The 20,469-nt window shown below is 36.2% G+C and overlaps 3 protein-coding genes and 1 non-coding gene across 5 annotated transcripts; 2 read left to right on the top strand and 2 right to left on the bottom strand.

Moving 5' to 3' along the window:
* Positions 1–225: 225 nt before the first annotated feature.
* On the top strand, positions 226–332 carry LOC113769724. The gene has a single exon (XR_003468270.1). It is a non-coding gene; the product is annotated as a small nucleolar RNA R71 (small nucleolar RNA).
* A 4,552-nt stretch (positions 333–4,884) lies between these two features.
* LOC113769564 (kinase-interacting family protein-like) lies at positions 4,885–9,984 on the top strand. The gene is made up of 3 exons (XM_027314046.1): positions 4,885–5,050; positions 6,404–6,565; positions 8,715–9,984. Exons 2-3 carry the CDS (start codon positions 6,427–6,429, stop codon positions 9,695–9,697), a joined length of 1,122 nt encoding a protein of 373 aa, XP_027169847.1. The 5' UTR covers positions 4,885–5,050; positions 6,404–6,426; the 3' UTR covers positions 9,698–9,984.
* A 304-nt stretch (positions 9,985–10,288) lies between these two features.
* Positions 10,289–14,648, bottom strand: LOC113769566. Its single transcript, XM_027314048.1, has 6 exons — positions 14,071–14,648; positions 13,483–13,532; positions 13,003–13,090; positions 12,384–12,500; positions 11,241–11,340; positions 10,289–10,639 (listed from the first exon to the last, which is right to left on the bottom strand). The coding sequence occupies exons 1-5, from the start codon at positions 14,584–14,586 to the stop codon at positions 11,290–11,292; spliced, it is 822 nt and encodes a 273-aa protein (XP_027169849.1). The 5' UTR covers positions 14,587–14,648; the 3' UTR covers positions 10,289–10,639; positions 11,241–11,289.
* Positions 14,649–15,743: 1,095 nt separating this feature from the next.
* On the bottom strand, positions 15,744–19,968 carry LOC113769560 (G-type lectin S-receptor-like serine/threonine-protein kinase At4g03230). Of its 2 annotated transcripts, none has more exons than XM_027314039.1 (8): positions 19,255–19,968; positions 18,048–18,209; positions 17,792–17,946; positions 17,439–17,649; positions 17,120–17,357; positions 16,866–17,016; positions 16,438–16,758; positions 15,744–16,237 (listed from the first exon to the last, which is right to left on the bottom strand). In XM_027314039.1, the coding sequence occupies exons 1-7, from the start codon at positions 19,910–19,912 to the stop codon at positions 16,453–16,455; spliced, it is 1,881 nt and encodes a 626-aa protein (XP_027169840.1). In that variant the 5' UTR covers positions 19,913–19,968; the 3' UTR covers positions 15,744–16,237; positions 16,438–16,452. The 2 variants fall into 2 exon arrangements, with proteins under 2 accessions (XP_027169840.1, XP_027169839.1); XM_027314038.1 differs by having other exon boundaries at positions 15,744–16,255.
* Positions 19,969–20,469: the final 501 nt, after the last annotated feature.

Below are 20,469 nucleotides of genomic sequence, written 5' to 3' on the forward strand. Positions count from 1 at the left end.
GACAACTGTTGCTGAATAGATGTCGACTCCACCTCATTAACCCTGCGGGTAGGGTTACTCTCACGGAAGCCAAACTGTTGAGAATTCTCTGCCATAGCTTCAATGAGCAGCCATGCTTCCCTCGGGGTCTTATTTGCCAGTGCTCCCCCACTCGCAGCGTCGATGATACTCCTATCAGTTGATTGGAGTCCTTCATAGAAATATTGGATTAACAGTTGTTCACTAATTTGATGCTGTGGGCATCTAGTGCACAATTTGTTAAACCTTTCCCAATAGTCATACAAGGACTCCCCGGGATACTGTTTAATGCTGCAGATTTCCTTTCTCAAACTCGCAGCCCGGGATGCAGGGAAGAATTTCTCCAAAAACTTCTTTTTCAATTGTGCCCATGTGGTAATGCTACCTGCTGGTAGGTAATACAGCCAATCTTTAGCTGCATCCTTGAGAGAGAACGGAAAGGCTCTCAGTCTAATTTGCTCTTCAGTGACCCCAGGAGGTTTCATACTAGAGCAAACTACCTCGAACTCCTTAACGTGCTTGTGGGGTTCTTCACCAGAGAGACCATGGAAAGAAGGTAAGAGGTGAATCAGCCCCGACTTCAGTTCGAAAGCAGTATTCTCAGCCAGAGTGGGGAATGTGATGCATAAGGGCTGGTGAGTCAGCTCCGGGGCAGCCAGCTCCCTTAATGTTTGAGTGTTGGCCATGCTTACTTCGTCTTCTACCGACTCGTTTGCAATAAATAAGGGCCCTTCTTTTCGCTTCTTGGTCTCTTGCCTCCGCCTACGCGCTGCCTTCTCAACCTCAGGATCGTATACTAATTCACCTGTGCGAGAAGAACGGGGCATAAACTAGCAAAAATACCAAGAAGAACAGAATAAAATAAAAATAAAACAAAAACTGAATTTGAAAAGAAACAAATAATCCAAATGCCAGCTCCCCGGCAACGGCGCCAAAAATTGACAGGTGCCGAACCTGTGCAATAATAAATACCTACTCAAGAAAATTACAAATTTTGTATATAGCGGTGAGTAGGGTCGAATCCACAGGGAGCAGGTAGGAAATTATTTCTTTCCAAATCAGTAGAACAAAATTGGGGGATTTTCAATGGGAGGCACACACAAATAAAATAAAATAAAACAAACAAAATTCAAAACTAACTCACAAAGCACAATTCACTGAAAATAGCAATTAACAAAAGTTCTACCCAAAGGATCAACTGCTCAGGCACGGTCCAATTAAATGATCATCGATGCAAAGATATTTCACCCATTCATCACTAGGTTAGTTATAGTTATCAATAAGCTCTGACAACCAGTTCTTCCTTACCTTTTCGACAGTCAAGGTACGACCATTGACTGCTTCCCTAACTAGATAACAACCCTAGGTACGACCGTAGGAATTTAATTACCCAATTGCATTAAAGCTAGAAGAACCCAACCCTAACCAATAAACACGCTAAGAGGGTTTATTTAAGCTAGATCTTGCGTTTCCCCATCATAAAACCAATTATGGTGGTTGCCACGGGGTGTTAACTAAATGAACAATTACGGATTCTATTTAATTAACGTGGTAGTAGGCTATTAAATTAAATCAAATACCCGGCCGTTGATATTCAATCAATAAAATACCCATGAACAATTAATTCAGGAAACGCACGAATAGCAATAAAATGGAAGAAATAATGAAGATTCGATTAGATCTCACAGATATTATGGACCGCGCCTTTGCGTCAACCTTTGGGTAGAGGAGGAAATTAGCCGCTCCTCATCGTGTCAATCCCGCGTGATTTAATTGAGTTCATTCGATTATTTGCCGAAGAATTGGGGTCGCAATCACAAAGCAGAAAATCAACGCGAATTGTCTTAAGCAAGAGTAACAACTCAGGAGTCAAGCCGTACAAGACGAAAGCTAAAAGAAAGAAGAGATACGTCTGACTGAAAGAGAAGAAAAAGAAAACTCAAAACTCATCTCATTGCGGCCGACGGAGAGCAAAAGAATAAAATAAAAAGCGCCTGACTTCTGAAGCTAAAGCTAGGGTCTCCTCCCACTTTTTGAATCTTGCTTTTCTCTTTATAGCCGCCGCCCCAAAAGAAAGTAAAGAAAGGAGACGTCTGGAGTAATTCATCTAACAAAAGCTATCCTTTTGGAGTTTTTATCCCATGCTTCTCGCGGTTCACGTGGATCGCAGTCCGGCTTTCGGTTTCGTCCACCTTTTAAGGCGTGGCCACGCCCTGAAATGAGAAGTCTTCTGGAAATTCACCTCAAGATATCATTTTTAATGCTAACCACCTACAATTCACACAAATATCAAATATGAGTGAAATTCCCTTTCTTAGCACCATGAATAGCCAAAATTAGAACAAGATGACAATGCAAAATGTGCCAAATAACTGCTCTATCACACTCTCTCCGTCCCAAATTGTTAGTCGCATTTCGAGATTTTAACTTTTAAAAATAGTGACTTGACGGTGGTGTCAATGAATTTATTTTCAAAATTATCGTCGAGAATTGGAATTTTAAATTTAAATTTAGTATGAAATATAGATAAAAAGTAGAAATATTATTGAAAAAAGAGATAAAAGTAACTTTAAGTTTGATAAGATGACAAACATTTTGATAATTTCAAAATAAAAAGTATGACAATTTTAATAACGGAAGGAGGTAAATGTTTCTTTTCCTTTATTAGAAGGGAAGGGAATCGGGTTAATCATGAAGTTTTAAAAAGGCCAAATTTTTGCACAAGCGTATTGGGCTTCCCAATAACAGCCCATGTGTGCTTCATTGTCTCTATACAAGCCATCTAACGCCGCAGGCTCCACAGGACAACAATATACAGGCTCAATGGGTCAAATGTTCAAGGTTTGACCTGGTTTATTACTCTTTTCTGCCTTTAATACTCGTTTTATTTTAAGTATATCTTTAACACTTAGATTCTCAAACTATATGCCTTGGATACCTTTTTTGGTTTTGTAAGTATGTCTTTATTACAGGCTTTAGGTTCACTAATTATGGTCTAACATTTGAGATTATTGTTTTGAAACCTATAAGCTACAATTACAAAATCTTTCAACATTAATGTATGTGGGTTGAAGTTTATTTGAAATATCTTTTTCTCTTTTTCATTATCGTACTTTTTGTAATCAAATAATGTGATATTAAAAGATACTTTCAGTACGCGTTTAAGAATAATAATTTTTAAAAAAAATTATTATGTATCCAAATGGAGCCGTTGCCTTATCTTTTGTACATATTATTTGCAAACATCCAATTTCTCTTACTTAAAGATTTCAAATATCCAAGAAACCCTTAAAGAATGTTGATGTTAAACTAACACATTACAAGAACTTTGAGCTTCCATGCATGGGAAGTCAAATCATAGGTTACATTTGATAAAATTGGTAGGTTTGAATTGATTTAAGCAAACATCAACATGTAGATGGTCATTGAATAGATTATTGTGCATATACACTACAAAGTACATGCACATGGAGGAAGGATTTCGATAAATTGGAAGTCTCTTATCAAATCCTAGTCAATTACCCATTGATTATATTCATGAAATAGTAGTATCAAGTTATCCTTTTATTGTCAATCATCTAATCAAGTTTTAAATGAGTTTGGATTTCTTGGGTTTTGGATTTGATCCTATGCCATCCCTATTGTAAGGTGCAATTAATGATGGATATAAGCTTAAGTTGAATTGAACGAATGAGATTGGTTGTGCTAGTGTTTAGATATCAAATTTTTCGAAATAATTTTTCGCTCGTATCATAAACATATTTTTTAACTCACATTTTTATATTCCCAATCATCTTTTTATCTCATGTATACATCACATCATAAAAATTTATCTTTATAGTAATTATTTCAAACAATATTTCAAATACTATCCAAACAAATAATTTTCGAAGAGTGCCAAAAATTTATAGTAGTATTTTTGTATTTAGTTGTGTTAATGTCTATGTTTGTAATTGGTATGATATTGGCCGTGTGTTGTATTAGTATATTGTATTAGTATGACATTGGCCGAGTAAAGAAGCCCTTGATTGATATTGGATTCCTTAAATTTTGTACCTCAATCATGCGCACGTGTCGCATTTTCATTTGCTAAAAACTCAAATCCAACTTTTCTCGTTTCCAATCCAGACGGGATCCTCTGTCCAATTTTCTGTGTCCAATTTCCTGTCCAACACAAAACTACGTAGTTCCACTTATTCTTGTGGCTGACGTGGCACATAAAAATAAGTGCCTGTTTGGCTCCATTATACTTTTGGATCTCTCTTCTTTTTTGGATTTCCTTTATTTACATATCTTCATTACAATTCCCAAAATCCTATTACTACCATATAAATTGTAGACAAAAAACGGCATAAAGACAGCAGGCCTGCTATACCTTCATGGGTCCCTACTACATAGACGAAAGCCGGCATAAAAAACTTATAAATTGATGCCAAGCAAAGGAACATCCACAACTGATACATCGTAAGTCAGCCAGAAACAATTGTGCAGATGAATATTATTTTTTTTCTTACCATCGGCGAAGAAGTCCCAAATCTGCTTGACGCTCACGGCAACAGGTCTTGGGAATTGTTATGGTAGTAATAGGATTTTGGGAATTGTAATGAAGATATGTAAATAAAGGAAATCCAAAAATGAAGAGAGATCCAAAAGTATAATGGAGCCAAACAGGCACTTATTTTTATGTGCCACGTCAGCCACAAGAATAAGTGGAACTACGTAGTTTTGTGTTGGATAGGAAATTGGACACAGAAAATTGGACAGAGGATCCCGTCTGTTTCCAACCGGGCAACAACTCTCTTGACTGGAATTACACTTACCCCTCTTTAAGTTCTAAGACAGCCTACCCCGCCTTCTTCCTTCCATCCATCCTTCCTATATACACTACATAAAAAGCCAAAACAACGTCAGAGCTACTACTCTTCCCCTCTTCACTCTTTCCTCTACTGTGTGACTGTGTGTGAGATGCAGTGAGCAACCCCCAAGACCTCCATCTATCCTCTTTCTGCGTGTGTTTCTTTGAAGCTATAAGGTACGAATTGACACCCTTTATCTTTTTTTTTTTTTTTTCTTTTTGTCCTGCAAATTCATCTACTTTTTCTATTTCTCATATTTTTCTTCTGTGCCTCTTGTAAACCTCTGGTACAATCTAGTCTTTCCTTTTCTGCTTTTGTGGGACAAATTCTACTTGTCCTTTGATCAGGATGACCTGAAATACCTTTCATCATGTTTCGTCAGTCTCCGTTTCTTTAAAATTTTCGACGATGGAGAAAACTTGGCGAGGAAGGGAAATGGAGAGCGAGAATGGAGTCCTCATTCATAGGCTACGAAGAAAGAAAGAAAGAACTCTCGACCATTTTGGACGTTAGTATGGTTTATGTGTTGAGTTTCTTATGGATCACAGTTGTCACTGAAAGTGATTTTAAAGAAATTACCATCATTTTGATCCTAATCCCACTTTTTTCCCCATCTGATCTCAACTTTTAGTGTTTGAATAATCATAAATACGAGAGCCCAGATGATGTTGTTTTCTTTTTTTTCTGCTAACTGCATTGTCTTTAGCAGTCATAGTAGTGCATTAATGTGGTGATAAGCAGGTGGAATTAATAATTGCAGCCAATTAATTAAGTAGTTAATGACATGCTGCAGGCAGCAGCAGCAGTACATTTTTCCTCGAGATCTGCATCTTCCAACTTGTTTCTTTCTGATCTTCTTCGTCTCCCATCTTCTCACATAGCAGCAGCTGTTTGTCTGGCTTCTATTCTATTCGGTCCTTAATATTGTCGTTTCATGATAAGACATCAATAAATATACAGTACGGTTTTTCTATCATAACATCATATGCTGCTCAGTCTGCCACCCCATTTCTTCCCATGTCACGTTCTCACGACATGTACTTAATTTAATTAGTCTAAAATTACATGTTCTAAAATTCCATTTTCAATTATTTAGATCAAATCTTGAAGTATTGCTAATAATTAAATTTACTAGACTTGAATTTTTTTGAGTGAAAAATCAACTGGAGAGGCATCAAAAAATTTTTTTTTTTTTTTTGGGTTCTAGAGAGAGTACGCTCAGCTAATTTAGTGCACGTGAGTGTCACATTTTTTTTCCCTTCTATAGAACAAAAAAAAATAAAACACAAACTGCAAAATAGGTAACATTAGCTGATCTTGTAGGCAATTGCTAGCTGTAGAGTGATGGAGACTTTGAAAAGGGACTTACTTTTGTGTAGGGTTTGGAGAGTTCTAAAGGGGCTTTCTATGATGTTTGAGGTCCTTATCAATCTTTGCTAATCTTTGCGGAGGGAAAAAGAAAATATTATTGGTTCATGTTAATAAATAAGGTAATAATGTGTTTAACTTATCATCATGTGTATGTGTAGGTCCTAGTTTGTTTGTCTGTGAAATGGAAACAACAAAGATGAAATTGCAGAAGATTGGTGGTTGTGGCGGTGAAGGTGGTGGAGCTATCCTTACACCACCCTCTAATCATTCACGCCGTGGAAGCTCCGGCAGGCCCTCTTGGCTTCTCTTCACCATCGCCGGTATGCTATTCATCTCTCCATTTATTACCCCACTAATCTTTTCTTTCACCCCTATTGAATCTTTTCTTTGGACATTAATTTTTTACCCTCCAATTGTATTCAAATTTCTCATTGGGATCCTTAACAAAATTTATATCCCAAATTAAATGCCATCTTATATTATTGTTGTCGATTTCAGTTCTTGAATTTAATTTTGTGATATTATTGTATACCATATATCAATATATGTGAAAGAGAGTAGAACTTTTGTGCGTGTTGGAGTGTTGAAAAGGGTCTGAGCCTGACCGGTTTGCTAGGTGCTAGGGGGCAAAGCCATTTAGACTTTGGCAGTACTACTTTTATTGCTGCTGGTACTGGAACTGGGCGGGGCCAGGGTTTGAATAGGTAAGGTGGTCCGTTTAATAATAATTTTGTCCACCTGCAAAATCTTTTGCCACCGTCCGTATCCAACAATAGGGGTATGAAATAATTTCATGCCGTACGCCAAAATATATCCCCTATCACATTTTCATTTTTGCATTTCGTTAAAATGTACTTCAAGTTCTAGTACATGTATGAAAAAATATGAGATCAATTTAACACGACAGATAAATATAAGAGAGGGTAATAATTATTAATATGTGTATATACATGTTAGGTCAGATTGAATTTATAAATATGTTAACGAGCGTTTATCAGACACTCGTTAGAAAAAAAACATTTTTTTGTTTCATTGAATCGTTTTTGGGGCTAAATTAACAATTAATTTGTACATAGTTAGATGGATACAATTGATAATGTTTGAAAATTGAGGTTATACATTTTTCATTTCCTACCTATTGGGGTGGTTATGAGATGGAAGAGGTCACTTTCTTTCCTATTTATGGGCCTGTATTTCTGCTGTTTCATTTCAAATTTGAATAGAAATTTCGAAAAAGTTTTAAGAGTAGAGTCCTCGATCTCTACCTACTTCTTCTAAGATGCCGTGTTGCAGAGACTGATTGATTCTCTACAGTAACAATTTCATCTTTTTTCCTCATTATTGGGCACAGCTTTTTGTCTTTTATCAGTTTTATGACGTAGCTGATCGGGACCTTTCTATCCATAGCTTATATTTTGGGTAATCACAAATTACCTGCCCATTGTACAGCACCCATGTTGGTTGGAGTGTTTTAATAGTAAATTATCTTAAATAATATATTTCTTTTCCATCATAAATATATTTTTTAATTTATTTTTTTATATTTTCAATCACTTTTTTTATTTCACGTACGTCACATTATAAAAAGTGTTCAATAATTATTTCAAATAATATTCTATCCAAACAAACAAAGGTCTTGTTTGGAAGACAAGTTTTTTGTCAAGTTTGTCTACTACAAGTTTTTTAAAACTTTTAGTTACAGTAACTTCAAAAAATTTTTCAAAGTTTTTAAATTATATACTTTAAAATATTCAAAAAAAACATACTTCAAAAATTTTTGAAAAAATTTCTACAGTGTTTTAGACAAACACTCAAAAAACTCACTTGTCAAACAGGCCTAAAGTCAGGTTTTTTTCTACAAAAAAAAATCTTCAATTTTAACAATCACACTTCCTTTCTTAGTTAGTAATCATCCTTTGTTTGGTTTTTTTTTTTTTTTTTTTTTTTGTGGGTTGGGGTTCTATTTGGATGGTAATAATTTGTTGTGGCCTTGATGGTGAATTTCGAGAGACAGACCATGTTGACAAAAAAGCCAACAGACCATAAGATTCCTTAGACGTTTACATATTCCATAACTTTTTTCAGATGTTGGGATACTTCCAATTTGTGATAAATGTGAGCTTTTCTCCTCTATTATAGCACTGACCATGACATGTCAATCCCCTTTCATAACTCATTACACTTCGAATTTCAAATCATTGCCTTGCTGCTTGTCGATGAGGCCAATTTTTGCCAGGGCTTTAACATGTGCCAGCTGACATGAGATTTTCTATTTATCCCCATTTTAAGTATTTCTTTAGGTGGTGTTTTGTATTTTTTGTAGTTTTTTTTTTGGCTACTGTGGATATAATTTGTTGTAAAAAATGTGAGAACTAAATTCAAAATTTTAAATTTTAAAACGATTGATAGTACCATAGCACAAAGAGTCCAGGATCAACATTTAATGCAATTAAATTTTTTTGTTGGCAGATTTTGACGAGAGAATGAAGATGTTGGCAGTGAATGTTTCTGAAGAAGACAGTGCTGACAGTTTTGCAAAACGAGCTGAGGAGTATTATCAGAAGCGCCCTCAGCTGCTGGCCTTGCTTCAAGAACTGTACAATGGTTACGTCGCATTAGCAGACCGCTACTGCCAAGCCCTTGCCAAGAACAATCATCACAGGCGCCGATATTCGTCTCCCATTTCGCCCTTCAATTTCAATGAGAATGATCAGTTTGATGAGGAGGATTCAGGAGATGTTATTGACTCTGATGATGCCGCTAGTTCTCTGTCTTACCAGACTCCCTTTCCAGCAGCAGCAGCACTGGATCCCGATATGATCGTAGCAGACCTGGTCATGAAATCTGTCGACTGTGATCTCATCTTAAATGAGCTCATTGTCATGGAGAGGAAGTCGGGCGAGTCCTCGAGGAAAATAGAGTTGCAGAAGAGCTTGTTGGATGTGTTGGAGTCGGAGAGGCTGATACTACTGAATGAGAATGCCAGTTTAGTTTACAGAGTGAATGCATTGCTGGAAGAGAATAAAGGGTTGACTTCAGAATCTTTGTTTATGAAAAGAAAGGCTGCTGATCTTGCAAGGTGTGTGCTAAAGATGAGGGAAGATCACAGGGTGTGCATGCTGAGTCGAAAAATCGAGGATCTTCAAGGGCAGATATGTGGTTTAGAGAAGAAAAACAAGGATTATTATGATCAGCTTGTCAAACATGAAGAAGAGAAGAAAAGTAAGGCCATCACGGCGAAGACTAACAGTAAGAGTCCAGCTGAGGTGACTCTGGAAGACTGCTTTCATGTGAATGAAGATGTTTCTTGCTTTGGTAGTCTGGCCAATATGAAGAAAGGTTGTCTGCCTACTAATGGGAGCATCAATCGAGGGAGGAGGGCTTCAAGGCTATGGAACAGGGTCAAGAAGATTGATTTCTTTCTCTGTGTACCCCATGTCAACTCTACATAATGCAACGCAGAAAGAGCATTTCTGCAGGTATGATTGGGAGAAAGATAGCAGTATATATCCTAGTAGTATGAAATGTTTTTGATAGGTGCATTCAGTACTGTTTACAGACTACCCATATTTCCCTTCCATGTCATTAGTCACTATTAGCTTGACATATGTAGGAGGAAGTACTTCTTCAACTCTAAGAGCGTTATTGATGTAAGGGGAAAAAGATTGATGCAAGTTCATCTCTATATTTATGGCAAATATTTTGAAGAGTAATGGAAAAACTACCATCATATGGAAAATGTTGAATCAGTGCGGGAAGAAAACATTCTTTCAGAAGAAAAATCATAGAATCATAGAAAGGTTTGATACAACAAAGAAGACTATTTGCATTCATTAATGATAACTTAGGATAGTTAATGTGTAATGCAATCTGAAATGATAAAGAATTACCACCACAGAAACACTAAAAGACCAGGCTTACCTTATCATCATTTAGAAAAAGCACCAGGAAACTTTTTGGCATATTTTTAATGTTAAAATCTCTTGAGAAGTTAAAAAAGAAAAAATTATGAGAAGCAATTCAGGAAGTCACTTCACTGAGAGTAGAGAGGAAAAAAGAAGCTTCATAGAGGAATATCTATGACAATTTCAAGTCTATACATGGAATAAAATTATGGCCAAGGGACTTTGTACATGGTGACAAAATCAGTTCAACTTTAGATTTATTAACCACCTCTAATTATACAGCTTTCGTTGTTAACTATTTTATTTTCAGCATTTACTATCTAAACCGAAGTTGAAGATGTTGAAAAAATGGTCTTCTTTTATTCTTGCAACGCTAGGTGGCCACTTCAATTGATTCCAGATGTTTCGCAATGGTAGAAAACTGGCTGGTAATCAAGGGCACAGATATTGGTATACCAAAAAGGCCAGTGGAAGAAAGATATATCAATCCTGTGAAGAACCCATGCAAGTTACGAAATCACATAAACATAGACAAACAGAAAGAACATAAATGACTATTGCAAACAAAGAATAACAAATAATTTATTGTTGAATTCATGATCACACTTTTGACAGGCAAAACAAGACAAAAATTTTCATCACAACAAATAATCTGGAAGCTCAGTTCGAAGCTGAGAATTAAAGAAATTGAATATAACCCGTATTGTTTTCAACATTCCGCAAGAGCATGAAAACAAAGAATAATCCCATTGATTTAAGGTGTACGCTATACAGAGCAGAACAGGATTATTGGAGAGTAAACCATCACGCAATTTACAAGACTGAATCTATTTCACTTTGGAGTAGTTGTTCTAATATCGCAGAACATTAAGAAGCCAACTAAGAATTGATGAACCTAAATCCTTTGTTTTTTTAGCTTTAACAAAGCTTCTATTCAAACAATATCCTGAATGCACTGAAAGATTGAAGGTCTAACACCTTTAGCAGACAAGAATATCAACAGACCCACCATCAATTTCTCCACTTGATGATATGCCCAATATTCTTGTTTATTTTGCTTGAGCTGATAAGAAACAGATAATGTGCTTACCTCCATAATGTTAATTTAACATAAGTACACATGCAGCTGAAATAATGCCTTAAGCTGCATTTGAAGGAGAGAGTTTCTCTTGAAGCGCTGCAATCCGAGCCTGAAATAAGACGGGCAGAGACAACCAAGTTAGAAATATTGTAAACACTGCACAGAATAATTATAGAATCCTCAAGTATGAGAGCAGATATGTCAAACCAAGGCAAAGATTGAAATGGTGTTTACTAAGGCACAAGAAAGTTTGAATTTTTATTTCCATTACCTACACATAATCTCAAAGCTCATGCAAGTCTTTGTCTACCATGTTATTTTATGCATATTAAAATATACAAACTTGATAAGCTTTAAGTTACAGGCATTGTTGAGAGGATAGAAGAATTTGGTGAAAATTGGCAATCAAATTTGTCATATTTTATTACTTCTTTCCTACAGTGTCGTATAAATTACATAAAAGCGGAAACTACCAATGTTTGACCTCTAAAGGATGCTAGAAAACAGAAGTTTCTATGAAAATCTTAACCAACTTGGAGTCCTATAAACCATCTTATTGACTAATATGTATAACTACTTTTAGGATTCATATTGTAACCTTCTAATTCTTCTTGAAGAAGAATCAATGAAAATTTCTGATGATAACAGCAAACTTTTGTTTATTTGTTATTCTAGAAAATTTTGCTGACAACAACAAGAGGCAACTTAGTTTTGAAATTTCGATGAACTTAGAAGACCTTTAGATGATCCATTTTTCAAAATGATGAAAACCAAGAAAGCATGACCCTAGAACCATATCAGTTGTAGACTTTAATTCTGCAGCAACTGGACATATCAAACAAGAACAAGTGAACCCAGGATTTAGTTACACTGTTGGTGATATGTTTTCCAACTGAACATATATCACATGGATTATGGACCATTGAGCTTATCTATGCTAAGTTTTGACTTTTTTTTTTTGGTCAGTCTAAAATGGTTGGAAATATTGGCAATGCCACCTTGTTAGTGTCCATTACATTGGCACTACAAAAAAGCCTGTTCCTACATATAGGCATCATTTACAATCTCACTGTCACAATCATTTCATACCAGATAGGGCCATAAAACATCTTTGATAAACAAGTGTACCAGAACATCAAGATGGCATCACACCTTGAAAGACTTGGAACGGCGAAGAGAAGGTTCTAACTCCAAAGCCATTGCATAGGACTTTTCTGCAGCATCAATTTGGTCCATGGCCGTTAAAGCATCACCTTGGCAGATATAACCCTGTAACGTCAGCAAACGTTGAACATCTCCACCAAAAGGCTACTATACTTTGTTTCTGAATCTCTAGCATGTTCTGTGCATCATGCTTCTGGTAGTTCATTGACGATTGTGCCAAGCACATCCTATGCATTCAGTCCAGGCTTGCAATTTTAATCTTTTCTTTCCTAATTCTCTGAAGTTGAGGAAGAGGAAAATGGCCAGAATAAATAAAACAAAAGGAAGATGCAAGCAATTAGCTGTCCGTGCAGTCAATGAGGCTTGGCCATGGGAAGGTGAGTTTAAGTAAAGGACCTTTATCTAACTGACTAATTCGTCTTATCATACAAGTCAAAGTTAGGCAAATTTATAAAGCAGGATTTAGTGCTTCAAAGCAAATGATCTGTAATTGGGGTCATTTTTGTTTGCAAATGATCTGTAATTGGGGTCATTTTTGTTTGCAGTGAACTTAGAATAGCAAATTATTATGTTCTTGAAACATAACAAGAACGAACATGTGGCAAACCTCAGGGTAATTTGGTGCAAGGGTCAAAGCTTCTTTAGCATCATCAAGAGCTTCACAGACATTTCCCATGGCTAACCTTGCTGTGGACCTAAATGATAGAAGAAAACATGAATTCCTTATTTCCTATTACCGAACAGAGTGCCTTGGCCCTCCTCATATATCACAAGATTCAACTCTGTGACAATCTATAACATTGATAGATACCAGTGCAAGTCCATGAATAGATTCACTGAAATGTGCGATCACTACAACCTCCAAATTCAGCAAATAATAGCACACAAACATCACTAAAACTATAACTCCTTGATTAATGAAAAAGCAATCAACTCCTTGAGGAATGTTAACATAGTAATTAGTTCAGATGCTATTACTCATCCCAGTTACAGAAACAAGAATGTTTGCATCCTAGCGAATATATATTAAGTGAATATTGCATTTCCCAATAACGGATAAATGCATAGGTAAACAAATATGGAATACCTGGTTTTATACGTTATATGGACACCTCCAAACGGCTTAAGTTCTATAGCCTGCAATGAACAACATTGGCATTATCTAACAGCAATAATCAAGAAAATCCAATCATCTGCAAAATCAAAATTGTAATTCGAAAACACCGAAAAGCCCAAGGGAATATCCTTGAGAGAAAATCAAAATGCAAAGCAAAGTAAAAGTAGATTTTTTAGCAGCTGTAAAGATAATAATATTAATCAAGTAACCAGCATAGATTAACTACACAAGATCCTCTCAAACCCAGTTACTGATGGAGGAAAATCCATCCAGTTCTTGTATCTGCCATGCCAATTTTCACCTTCTATGCTGCCAATCAACTCAATTATACGCCAATTAACAACATCCTTTATGATTCCTCCTCTCAACACAATTTTATCAAGTAAATCAAATAAACCTATACTCTTCTTAAATAACAAACTCCGTAACAGTACGTTAATTCTTTTACTATTCCTTCACCACAAAAACTGGAAAAATCAAATTCCATCTTCAATCAATTGAGGTAAAAAGGCAATAGAATGTCAAGTTATTTTTTCTTGGAAATTTGCATTCTCATACCTGTGAAAGAAAAAGCAGGGCTCCATCAAGATTCCCCTTTTCCATCTCATCTTCAGCTCTCTTCCTCAAAGCAAATGCTTCCAGACACTCCATACTACTCCTCTCAAAGTCCTTATCATTCCTATGAAAACCGCAAACCAACGAAACCATGAGACGGGCTGCTTTAGCAGGGGTCGAACAGTGGCCGACAAAGGCTCCCTGAGGCAAAACGACGACGTTGGGACCGGCACCACAGCGGCCGAGGCAGCCACAGGAGTTGACGGAGACAGAAGGAGGCGCAATCCCAGATAGAATTTGAAGAATATCTAATGAACCTTGTCTCCTGCAAGTCCTGTTAGTGCAAACTCTTATTTCTTCTAGTGATGTTGTCCTTTCATTATTATCTATACTGTTCTTTATAGATGATGATTTTGGCCTTGAAATAGTAGTTTTGATGATGTTTCTTCCTCTAGGAAAAATGGGTACTGCTGCTGCAAGAGATGGAGGTCTGAAGCTACTTAGATCAGCCTTCTTCATGCTAGCGCCGAGTCGTCTTTGGCCTTTGGGTCGCTTCCCACTTCCCAAGCCAGTCCAGTCTGCGTTGGTTAATTCAGTTATTAGTGCTCAATTTGGCTGGCAACTCAACTCTAACAAGAGCTTTAACTTTTAAGGGGAAGTTTTTTTTTTTTTTTTTTTTTTTTTTTGTGGGAGTGACAGTAAAAATATAATATGCTTAGAACTCGTTTTGATTGTTAATTTTTGAAAATATATATAGTAATGATATGACGCGCAGATAAAAGATGATTGAAAAATGTGTTTATGAAAATATAAAAGTTTTTGGATGAAAAATTGCAATCCAAACAAGGTTGTTTTTTGATTGGACTTACGCTCTGTTTTTTTTTTTTTTAGCAATTATGGTATTTTAAAAACTTTATAACCCTTTTTTTATGAGGCACTTTCCTTGACATCCATTTCTGCCATTAATCTTTTTATTGATTGACTTTTAAACTCACAAAGAATTTGATAGCTTCACTTTTTTTTTTCTTTTCCAAATCCCTTAATCCAAAATAGACCTAAAATCAATAGATTTATTTGGGTAATTACACTGTGCCCAATAGAGTTTTAAAGTAGATAGTGTCTTTACCATTCTATGACCATTTGTTTCATGTAACTCATGTTCAACTCACAAAAACTGATCATTTGAGTTTGAATAATATTCAGCGTTGACTTTATACAAAACAACCAATCATGACAAACTAATGCAAAAGAAACTAAGGCTTTGTTTGGATTGGGCTTTATTTCCCCAAATTTATTTGCTTACATCATCATTACAATTTTCAATACACCTTTTTACCTTCCCAATTACCTTTTTATCTCACATACATCACATCACAAAAAGTGTTACAGTAAAAATATCTCTACTACCTTCATGCTTGAATTTTATGATTCCTGATAAGTTGTCTTTCAGTGATTATTGATAACCACAAAGGTTCAAAAGCTAGTAGAAAGAAGAGTATTTAGAAGAAAAATTACAGCGTAAAATGAGAATTAATGACTTAATATGATGCAAAGGAGAATATTGGGCCTCTTTTTTTCTTTGGTATAAAACAAGCGTTTGGATGCTGAATGTTCGGCCCAAAGCATAATCGCCTTGTCCTAAGGAGAATTCTTGATAGTGGGGAGGAACTGAGAAGTAAGAACAGTGGAAAATTTGATTGGAATGAGGTGAAATGCATTGTTCTACCAGGCTACATGTTTATCAGCACCATCACCTTGTATAGTCAACCGTAGGATTGAAGTAAAATCGTTTTGACAACTAATCCTAGTTATACAAGCAGTGTTTAGAATAGCATTCCACCACTCAAATCATCTAGTTTCACTACCCAAGTTTGTACCATATAAAGCAGCATCCTCAAATGGCCATGAACTCAATTGCTCGTCTAAAAAGCTTCCACAGGTGAAAGGAAACCTTCTGCGATCATTATCAGAAACAATCAGATGACTTCTCACATCAATCCCCAGTTGAAAGTACTTCGAAAGTTCGATGTGTTGGCATTGACGAGTCCTCGTGTCATTACACAGATAAGTGTCAACTGGTGTTAAAATACATCTTTGTTGTCTAAATGACAATGCTCACAAACTCTCAAATTGTTGCCTTTTTCAAGCAATTTGAGCAGCTTTTCATGACCTGAATCAGAATGTTTACCTGCATGTCAGTCATTGTATTGCTAGCTAGTTATGCATTTGCATTTGGTTAGTCTTATTAATCTCCAAAGAATGAATGGCATATACATTAACATACCCAACTTTGTGATCCTTTCCTGGGATGGTTAATTGGTTATACTTAGCCCTTGACTTTGGAGTTGGAACAGAGAGTAAAAAACTTACATGGCATAAGAATATTCATCTGCCCTCTACTTCTGAAATGGTGACTTTATTCATGGAGCAATGTACTGGATTTTGAGGTAAGTTGGCATTCTTGAGACTCATAATTTCCGAAAAAGCTGGTCTCTTCGGAGAAGCAAGAACCATGGATTCGTTGAAGAGCATAGATACAACTTCTGACATGGTTGGTCTGTCTGCTGCCTTCTCTTGCACACACAACAAACCAACTTGAACGCATTTTAGTGCTTCAGGTTTTGGAACTGCTTCATTTAGACTAGAATCTGTAATATCTGAAAGACTTCCTTCTATCCATAAATCCCAGACCTGAAATAAAAAACAAGAAATGTGATGAATGATCATTGCTCAAATTAATGGAGCTGAAACATGGAATTCGGAAATATAAACAACTCGAAATATATTATGAATCTTACATGTCCTATTAAGTTCAGATGACGGTCAGAGTCATGGAAAGCAGTGTTTTTCTTTCCAGTTATGATCTCAAGAATCATGACTCCAAAGCTAAACACATCGGACTTCTCAGAAAAAATACCATCCATGGCATACTCAGGAGACATATAACCACTGTTGCATCACCAAATGAAAATGATCATAGCTAATCTAGGATATCATGAAATGTGTAGTTCTCCCAAAAACAGTAACAAGAAAAAGAACTCTTTGAACTTACTATGTCCCAACAATTCTACTCGTGTTTGCACGCAATTCATTATCTCCAAAAATTCTGGCAGTTCCAAAATCTGAAATTTTGGGATTCATGTCATTGTCCAGTAAAACGTTGCTTGGCTTTAGATCTCTGTGGATGATTTTTAATCTAGAATACTTATGAAGGTATAGAAGTCCTTGAGCTACCCCTTCAATGATTTTCAACCGAGCTTTCCAATCTAGTACATCTTGCTTTGCTGCATCTGTTAGAAAATGTTGGAGTCTTTTCACAAACATACCTTCCGTTGACAACAAAATCAATATTACTAGGTAATAATTCTTACCAAAAAGAAACGAATCCAAACTTTTATTTGGCAAGTACTCGTATACTAATATCCGCTCCTCTCCGTGAGTACAGTAACCTAGCAACTTAACAAGGTTTCGATGTTGCAGCTTGGAGATGACTGTAACTTCATTCTTGAATTGTTCTGTTCCATATATGGTCATTTTGTTCAGTCTTTTCACTGCAACCTCTAGCCCGTTATTAAAATTACCCTGACATGAAAATCATTACTCGGGTCACGTAAAACGAGTGATTCCAGTAGGATTCAGTTACCTAAAAGCAATTTTTAGAAACGAAGATGTTGTGTCAATCAGCTTTCAAAATGAAGCGGGGATCTTAGAGGGAATTCTTTACCTTGTAGACAGGACCAAATCCTCCTTGACCAAGTCTTTTGGCTTCAGAAAAATGGTCAGTGGCACTCTCTATGCTTGAAAAACTGAAAAAAATTGATTCATCATCCTCTTTGTCACCGTCTGCTGACCATTCGACTCTTTTCAATTTGCTTATAGCTGTGCAAAATAAATACTACTCTCAGCCCATCTGGTTAGGATAGAGTGTCATAATAAAAATTGTTGCACCTTATCAAAAGAAACAAAAAAGAGTGAAGTACCTCCAATTCCAGTAACTTTTTTCCTTTGCAAGATGCAATACAAAGAAAGCAGTGTAAGAGTTGCCAGAAATGGTGCTACAACACCAATAGACAATTTCAACTTCCACGTTGATTTCTGTCTTTTAGAAGAGCCAAGAGCAGGGGTTGGCGAATCATTAGGAACTGCATTAGTAGAAAAAGAATCAGCTTTGTTTTAATCTAAATTCATTTGATTGGCTACAAGAGAGTACTTATAGCAGAGCACATTTTCTTAATTAAACAACTTGAACAGATGATTGTATAATCTTGGCTACACAATATTGAACGAACAAGGAATAAAAAAGGATGAAGATATCATCAATATACAAACATTAGATATTTCGACAGCTGGCCAGCCTGAAATAAAAAAATAACGGACAATTACTAATGGTCTCCACGCCCCAGATTCCAGGAGCGGTACAATACCTCCTGGTATTGCTCTTGCGTCCTAGCTCAATGACTGATCTAATTTGCACAATACACCGTTCAATCGACATATAAACGGGGAACCAATCTGATATTTGGCACTCCTGATGCAGATTTTTTATTACCATGTCAAATATCTACAAGTATTATGGCACAATCATCATGAAAGCATTGCATCTATTCTGGATAAGCACTAGCCAACAATCACCTAAAGAAGACATGGTCATTTCAGATGACTGTGCCTGATAAACTGTACAATATCATCAAATGCCAAACATCGAAATGTAAAGAGTAAAAGAGTCACGACATGGATCAATATATACTGATTAGTTTTAGAATTACATGTTAGTCCCAATATCAGGTATCCATGAATGCACTGCAATGACCTCTAACTAAACTTACCTCAAAATCAATATAATTTTGGAAAATTTTAGCATCCCTTTTGAGTACCATACCCATAGTTATAATCCAATAATCTATTATCACATAATTCAATAATTTAAAGTCCTAAAATCATTTTAGAACCGATATTTCTTTTACATATTTAACAGTGAATTGATACTCATCAATATGGGTACTACTCCATACTCAAAAGGTACGGTAGAAGTCCATAATTTTGCGAACTTTTCTGTTACCCTTAATGGATCAAATGGACATAAGGTCTATAAGTATATGCTATTCTAAGTTTAGAGGGCAAAAAATAAAAAAAAAATACAGGGATAAAAGTATAATTATATAAATCCAAACCGCTGCCAAAACTCACCTCCCATGGGGATATATAACAGATTCCCGGCGGTGAAGTTAGCCGTTGGATTATATCTCTTCACCAAATCAGCAGTCAAATTATTCGCAGCAGCCACGGACTCCAGCGTCTCCCCATCCTGGACAGGCCACGTAACAAAGTACCTGTATCCATTCGACACCTCCCCGCCGCAGGAGCAATTCACAGGCACGTTCAGGACACCAATATGCGGGACGGAAACACCATTTTCGGGATAAGAATTGAACCTCTTCAACCAAGCGGCACTGGTCAAATTGGAATAGGACCCTTTTGCGATTGTATCAAAAGTTGTTTGGGTTGACGACGTGACATTGTAGCTGAAAACATGGGCTAAAAAGTTGTTATTGATGCAGTCACAGGTAAAGGGTATGTTAATTCTGCCGAAAAAGAGTTGATCCCTGCCGGGAACTATGCTGATATTGGCCCGGTTGCTGTCGGTTATGCTTGCTGTTGGGATGTTGAAAAGACTGGCAATGTAAGTTAAATTTTCGCCAGACGACGGGTAGTAGGAGCCTTGAGCTAAGTCGCAGCCTGAGGTGCAGCTTCCATGGACTTGTGAAGTTTGGACTGAGAATAGGATTGCGGTCCTAAGAAGCAGTAATCGCGGAATTAGTGTTCTTGATTTGGATGAGAAGAACATGATCGGATTGAGACTTCTTTGCTGGTAGAAGAAGTTGGGACTAAGGGGGAAGAGAAGTAAGGGTGAGAAATTTTGTGGGGCGTTGTCCATTCTTTGTTTAGCATTTCAAATTAATAATAATGTTTTCTTTTTTCTCTTCTAGAGATAATTTTGAAAATAGTTCTCAATCTTTGTTATCCAATCGAGTTGGAGAGGAAAATTAAATTTGCACAATATAATTAATAGCAGCTTATGCGCATTTAATAGAAATTGGGATGAACTTGATTCATATTGTGTGATGTTATAATTTTTTAGATGACTTGGACACTCCTGTGTTGACAAAAAAAAAAAAAAAATCCTCCTATGTTTATCCACTTAGTGGATCATTATTGTCCATATATTTCTTTCTGTTCCTTGTTTGAATGTTGGAGATTTCATTTTTTTTGTAACTTTAAAGAGTAGCAATTTTGATCTCCAATATTTAAAGGATAGACTAAAATGATCCTTTATGTTATGCAAAAATAAATTTAGCTCCATATGTCTAAAAAATGAAACAATTTGACCTCGTAATTGGTTTG

Source organism: Coffea eugenioides, chromosome 4 (genome assembly GCF_003713205.1).
Source record: "Coffea eugenioides isolate CCC68of chromosome 4, Ceug_1.0, whole genome shotgun sequence".
In the NCBI taxonomy this organism is placed as follows: domain Eukaryota; kingdom Viridiplantae; phylum Streptophyta; class Magnoliopsida; order Gentianales; family Rubiaceae; genus Coffea; species Coffea eugenioides.